This window comes from Otolemur garnettii, unplaced genomic scaffold (genome assembly GCF_000181295.1).
Source record: "Otolemur garnettii isolate 467f Iridium unplaced genomic scaffold, OtoGar3 scaffold00032, whole genome shotgun sequence".
Taxonomy (NCBI): domain Eukaryota; kingdom Metazoa; phylum Chordata; class Mammalia; order Primates; family Galagidae; genus Otolemur; species Otolemur garnettii.
In genome coordinates this window covers 1,987,999-1,994,670 of record NW_003852427.1, presented here as the reverse complement: position 1 = coordinate 1,994,670, position 6,672 = coordinate 1,987,999, and the positions used below count along the sequence as shown (strand labels likewise).

Sequence of the window (6,672 nt, the reverse complement as noted above, 5' to 3'; positions counted from 1 at the left end):
GCCTCAGCCTCCAATAGCGCTGGGACAACAGGCATGAGCCACCATGCCCAGCCCCAGCCTTACATTTTCTTTAAAGAAGTTTTTGTTTTTATTTCTTGTTTGTTATAATAGTAAAATATACTCATAAAAGTGATATAAAGAAAGAAAAAAAACCTTGAAAAGAATTGTTAGGAAGACAAGGACCGTTGCTGAGCACAGTGGCTCATGCCCGTAATTCCAGCAGTTTGGGATGCCATCCAGGGAGGATCATTTGAGACCAGGAGTTTGAAACTGGCGTAGGCAACATAGCCTGGCTGGGGTTGAGGGCAATCAAGAAGCAGGTACTCACCCCATCTCTACAAAAAGTTAAAAAAAAATGTTATAGGCATAAGGGTGTGCTCCTGTAGCTCTAGCTACTTGGGAGGCTGGGGCAGGATCATTTGACCCCAGGAATCAAGTCTGCAGTGTTATGATGGCATCTCTGTACTCCATCCAGCCTGGGTGACAGAGTGAGACCCTGTCTCTATTCAAAAAAATAAAAAGGAGGAAGACAAGGACCCATCCCCTTTGTCCCCCATAGATAGCAAACATATTTGCTAACACTCTGAAATGTCATATTTTAGTGAAAAGGAACCCTCCAAGCCATAAGAAATACTCATCGCCATGGAGTCCCTACATGAGGAAGGTGGGAAACAAAGGGTTTGTTTCTGGCTGGGCTTGAGGGCAATCAAGAAGCAGGTACTTGCTGGACCACCCATTCCTATACCACATTCCTCCAGGAGCTGGGCATGGGGGCAAGCAGGGGATTTCTGAGATTCTGGCAAACAGGTGGCAAGGGATAAGTTGTTGGGTAGGCCAAAGGCCTTTCCAAATTTAATTGTGTTTCTAAGAAAGCTGAGGCTCAGAGTCCTAACCATTACAGCATCTGAAACTTGTTTATGTGCTGGACATTTCCCTGAATACTTTCTCCTGTGCATGAGGCAGGCAAAGAGGAAACTGGAGCTTAAGCAAGCCAGCAACTCACCTTGGACCATGCCACCAGGGTGTGTGGAACAAAAGCTGGTGCCTTCCCCACCTCAGTATGCAGACTTTACTAAATTGCTCCAAGAATCAGAAGTGCTGAGTTCCCCAGGGATACCTACCAAATGGTGTCTGCCTCTCATCCCAAGGGCAGTCTGCAGCCCCTGCCTGGTCACTGAGCGGAGCCTGGACATTCCATAAGGGATTGACCAGGCTAAGAATCCCCTAGAGGGTCCACCACTATCCCCTGCCATCCTACATACCTTTTTCCCTGAGAAGAATTTCTTAATTGTTTGGGCTGCCAGTTCCTTGGGGAGGAAGGAGGCCTGGACATCTAGTTTGCTGATCCCCTGAGGCTCAAAGATGTCCACGTCGATCTGCATTAACGAAGCAAATTCTGTACCAGGGCTCCCGTTTGGACCATCATCTAGTCTCAGCCTAGAGCCAGCATGTATCATGGCTACCCACTGTGTGCTGTGCCTGCACAGGCCTGAGCACAAGGCCTGACACACAGTGGCACTCTGAAAATATTTACTGAATGCAGGTGCTTATGCCTGTACCCCCTCAGTTTGGCCACTACTTAGGTGCCAGCAAAGATTCCAGCCCCTCAGACTGCCCAAGACTTTCTGGTTTACAAATTACCTGGACACTTAATATCTCTTGCTATCTTTGTGGCAGTCTGGGACCCAGCATAAATCACCCATTTAGCAGATGAGCAAATTGAGGCTCAGAGATGGAGAGGTAGTTGGAGGGTTTTCGGAGCTATCTGCCCAAGAAGAGCTCATCAGAGCTCACCCTGTGGAGTCAGTCTCCTTCCCTGTGTTCTCAGGCCTGGGGTGACACATGGTGGGTGCTGAGCCAATGTTGAGTGCCAGAGTGTGGGAGAGACAGAGGAGGAGCCCTGGGTCCTGTGATCTACCTCAAAATGATGCACCAGCTGCTTGGGCTTGACTTTAATGACAATGTCATACTGCATCAGGCTTCGCTTTAGCACTTCCTCATAGGTCAGCTGAAATGTGGCTTTGCTCTGGGGACCGACATTGATGTGGATGGTGAATTGCTCCATGGTTCTCCCTGAGGCCCTGTACATGCCACCAGCAGCAAAATAGGGTGACAAAAGTGTAAGTGACATGTGGATCCCTGTCCCTTAAAGCATGGCCCTCAGAATCAATTTCTCTTGAGGGCTGCTCTAAGGTTTCTTAGGTCCTCACCCTTGTCTTAGCTGGTCAAGGTCAGGGCCCAAGGACAGGGGTCTACCTCTTCCTGAGGCAGGTCTGGGAAAAGGGCAATGGTACACCAGCCTTGTTTAGTGCTATAATGCCAGCATCTGGGTTTGGGCAGTTTGTACACTGTTCTGTCACTTGAGCTGTTTTCCAACATGGGCCCCTTTCAGCCCTCACCTCAGTCCTGGCTGGGGTGGGCAACCCTAGAGACCGGATCAGCAGAACCCAGAACTTACCTGACGAGGCCAGCATTCTCCCCGGAGATGGCTGCTTTCCTGTACTGCTTCCATGCAGTCACTTTGTCCTTTATGTCCCCAATAAATGCATTCTCACCTGCTGTGCTACAGAGAAGGGTGAACACCCTCAGAGGAGGTACTCCTCTGGGCCACAAGGACCCCTCGTGCTGAAAGTATGCTGAGCCTAGACCCTTTCAAGGCCCTGTCCTTGTGAGTCCTTGTAGGAGGCATATCCTGACTGCCCTTCGACCACCCACAATAGGGCACCAGCGGGTGGAAGAGGGCAGCCCAACCATGGAGAGGAGTGAGGGATCTCAGATGCTGGCTCCACGCCTTGGGTTCTAGGCTGAGAACATGCTGGCAGAGCCCCCAGTTTGCTCTCCAAGGTGGGGGCCAAGAACAGATCTAAAGGACTTCTCCCTCCCCTCAGAGCTGGGGCTTGCCTGTGGCCCTTTGGGAATTGAGAGATGCCCTGCATTGTCTGGCCACTGGTCTTAGGCTGGGACCGGTGAATGGATAACTCTGGGACAGGCTGTGGGAGGTGGGCAGGGCACACACATGGCAAAGTCACTAATGAAGGCTGTTTTGGGGATTTCCACATCGAAGGCCACTTCCCTGGCTTCATCAGCACTGTTGACCACTTGGCTGGTGATGACATAGTGAGCAAAGCGAGAGGTGACTTTGCAGTTGACTTTCAAACTCCGGATGATCACACCGTTGACACTCTACAGTGAGACATGAGGAGCCATGGCTGGGACAAGGCCCTCTGAGCCAATGAGGGACCTCATTGTCATATTGGGGCTCAACACCCAGCTCTGGTGTAAGATACCCAGAAGCTGAGAAGAACAGAGCAAATTTCCCAGGAAGACCCTTGATCTATGCCTGAGACTGTGCAGTGGGGCATGGGGTGACAAGGGAGCAAGTTCTCATTTTCAGGAGACAGGAGTTCCCTCTGCCATGGCACTGGCAGAGGTGTACACCCGAGGGATGGGTGAAAGCAAGCCTGTGAGAAGGGGCCCATTACAGATCCCTTTGCCAAGACTCTCACTCACTGTTTCCACAGCCTGTCGCTTCTGCAAAACAAAACAGGAACAAGTGTAAGTGGGAATGCTGAGGGGACTGTGGCCCTTCTGTTCAGGGGTAAGAGTGGAGCTCAGCCTGTGCCCTCTGCGCTTCAGCCTCCCCACCCTGATGCTGCTAGGATGTCACCTCTCCAGCAGAAGTGGTTGACGGGCTGGGCATGTTCCCAGACACTAGAATGGGGCTCTTGTGTCCCTCCTGGGCCCCATCTAGGTTCAGCTGCCTGTTTCTGCCCTCACAACTTAAGCCACATACCTCATTGCCTTTGGACCTGCCTGTAGCTATGCCCAGGGCAGGCATGGCCTGGAAGGCGAGGAGGGATGCCAGACACAAGCACAGCAGCACCCGCAGCCCCATGGTACCATCCATGGTCTCCCAGCTCCTGCTGCCCCGTTGCTTCCCTCAGACCATTAAGCAATACAGCGCTGGGTAAATACAGATTAAACATTAGACAAGGTGAAGGCAAATATTACAATTTGGGGAAGCAAAAATCGGCAGTGAAAACTTTCTGCTTGGGGAGGTTCCCAGCAGTGGGCTGTGGAAACTCCCAACCAGACTCCAGACTGTGCCTTTCAGCGCAGAACTGCACTCGGTGGCCACAGGCTGAGACTGCCCAGGTGCTCAGCTCATCCTGGGTTTGGCACAGGGCAGTGGTACAGTAATGGGCAGCAAGGAGTCAGTTAAAAATGGATTTCTTGAATGCCCTGACTTGATCGTTGCACAATCTATACATGTAACAGAATTACACGTACTTCATAAGTATGTAAAATATTATGTATCAACAAAAAACATATTGCTAAAACTTCATTCAGATTTACTTTCAAAATTCGTTAAGCACCAACAAACTTTTCCATCGTGCTTTGGTCGGGGAGGCAGATACAGTGGCTTAGAAAGCTCATGACGTCTAAGCATCCCCATGGTTGCAGTGGTGCTGATCTGATCTGGCAATGGCTCGTCAGAGGCAGGATGTGTGGCTGGGGGAGATGACCAATGCTTTAGGTCAGTTGTTTCACATCTTGAACCTTCTTACTCAGCTTTGAAAAGAAGAACAAAAGTAAACTTCACCGTTCTTCCACCTGATGCCTGGCAGGTAAAGTGGAGTGAAAGATGATGATGTGTTTCCATAACTGAGCGTTGATTATGTGCAATGCATTCAGGGGTGTCCAAACTGCAGCCTGTAGGCAGAATGTGGATGATTTGAGGCCTGTTTTGCTCACCTGTGATGATATTGTGAAAATTAAGCACAGGCCTTTGTTTTGCTCATTGGCTTTCATTAGTGCTTATGTATTTAACATGTGGCCTGAGACAATTCTTCTTATTCCAATGCATGGCAGGGAAAAAAAGTTGGACACCACTGAGGCCTTTTTATCGTCTGATTTTGTCCTCATGATTCCCCTGAGCCACTGGTCCCACAGCAGGTGAATCCCACAGAGATTCAAATTCAGTTCTCTCGGTCTCCACAAAGCCCAAGCCTGTCATGTAATGACAGAGGAGCAGAGTTGAAGACTTCAGAGGGAAGAGTCCGCAGAGACCTCTCTCATGCCTGCAGTTTCTTAATTTTTATGTCCAAACATAGGACACAAGTCATAGCAAGCTAAACAGACAAGGTCCCTGGTCAGTCTAGTCTGTGGCCAGGGCAGGATATGTTGGCTGCTGTGACCTGAGTACGATGAGGGAGCCCAGAGGCCTCACTGATCTCTGTTTGCTTGTCCTGGACTTTGTCTCACAGACCAGCTTCTGGGAAAAGGTTTATTATCCTTAGCCCAGGGTGACCTTCTGGCCTATTTTCTGCCCTTTGTGAAAGATGAAATGGATTGACATGAAAATGGTACATTTGGGGTTCTGTGGACCAAGGACTGTGGTATATTGGGCATAACACGAGGCACTTGGGACACCACCATGATGAACTGTGGGTGCCTTGCTCTGTTCTGGGAGCTGATGCCTTGAGAAGGAAGAGTCAGACATGTTAAGTGGAGCCCAGTGAATCCCAGGGAGTGGTGGGAGCTGAAGAGGAATGTAAAGAAAGAGTGGCAGAAATTTGGAGGAATGGGGCTCACCTCCCAGAGGGATTAGGAGAAGGGTCCTGGGAGAGGTGTCTGGAAAGAACAGCAGCACTTGGGAAGGAGAAGATGGGAAGGGAGGGAAAGAAAAGCAGACAGGGAAGTGGGACATGTACTTGGGGAAGGGGACAGTATCTGGGTGATGAGAACCAGACCTCATGAAGAGGCTGGGGACGAAGGCTGGGAAGAGGCTGGGGACCAGCTGGTGCAGGGTCTGAAAGCGGCCAGTCTTTTGGGCAGGAAGCACTAAAGATATTTTGAGCAGGAGTGTGACAAGGTCAAGACTGGGCTGTTGAAAGATAACTTGCACCAAGGCTGGGCCACAGAAGGAGGTGGAAACATATTTGTATTGGGGAGAGCTAACAGTGACTAGTGCCTGGCAGGCTTCTCAGCATCTTTTGTATCCTAATTCACTTACCGTTCACAATTACCCCTGAGAGAGAGGGAGACTGTTATTTTCTCCATGTCATAGATGAAGAGGAAAAGTTGGCTCATCCTGTGGATATGAGAGGTGGGCAAGGGGGTGGACAGACAGCAGCCATGGTCTCTGAGGATTGAGCCTGGGGCCCTGGGAGGGCCACTGGAGTCAGTAGTCAGCACATGGGCTCAGGCCTTCTCCGAGCCCCACTCACACAGCCAGCCACCTGCTTGACCTGCCCAGAAGTCCTCAATCTAGTATGTCCAAACTGAACTCCTACTTCTGTCACCCCCTCCCTGAAGCCCACTATCAAGCCTGGTCTTCCCCTTGTTGCTGTCCATTCCAGTGAAGGCCACAACCATCCAGCTGGCCACCCAAACTAGAAAGTTGGAGGCTTCCTGCATGCCTGCCTCTTGTAGACCCTCTTCCTATACTTCCCACTCTATAAGTATCTCTGTAATCCATCCACTCCTTTCCCAGTCCCCAGGCACTGCAAGTCTATGCCATGCATCTCTCTTATCTGGATGGCTGATCCCCTATTCCACTGTTCCTACAGTCCATTCTCCAGGCAGCAGCCAGAGTCATTTCAAAGGACCAGTCTGCTCAGGACTTTTCCTGTCTCCACTCTCCAGGCAGCAGCCAGAGTCATTTCAAAG

At 50.4% G+C, this 6,672-nt stretch overlaps 1 protein-coding gene across 2 annotated transcripts in view; it reads right to left on the bottom strand.

Annotated features, from left to right (window-relative positions):
* ITIH1 (inter-alpha-trypsin inhibitor heavy chain 1) overlaps positions 1 to 3,950 on the bottom strand; it is a 15,382-nt gene extending 11,432 nt beyond the window's left edge. Inside the window, exons 1-6 of one of the 2 annotated variants that reach the window (XM_003789382.3) lie at positions 3,794 to 3,950; positions 3,511 to 3,531; positions 3,017 to 3,183; positions 2,459 to 2,563; positions 1,919 to 2,081; positions 1,263 to 1,376 (exon numbers count right to left, since the gene is read on the bottom strand). In XM_003789382.3, coding sequence (XP_003789430.1) covers positions 1,263 to 1,376; positions 1,919 to 2,081; positions 2,459 to 2,563; positions 3,017 to 3,183; positions 3,511 to 3,531; positions 3,794 to 3,907 — 684 coding nt within the window. In that variant the 5' untranslated portion in view covers positions 3,908 to 3,950. The remainder of the gene's footprint in view (positions 1 to 1,262; positions 1,377 to 1,918; positions 2,082 to 2,458; positions 2,564 to 3,016; positions 3,184 to 3,510; positions 3,532 to 3,793) is intronic. The other variant, XM_023513018.1, reaches the window with a different exon arrangement.
* Positions 3,951 to 6,672: the final 2,722 nt, after the last annotated feature.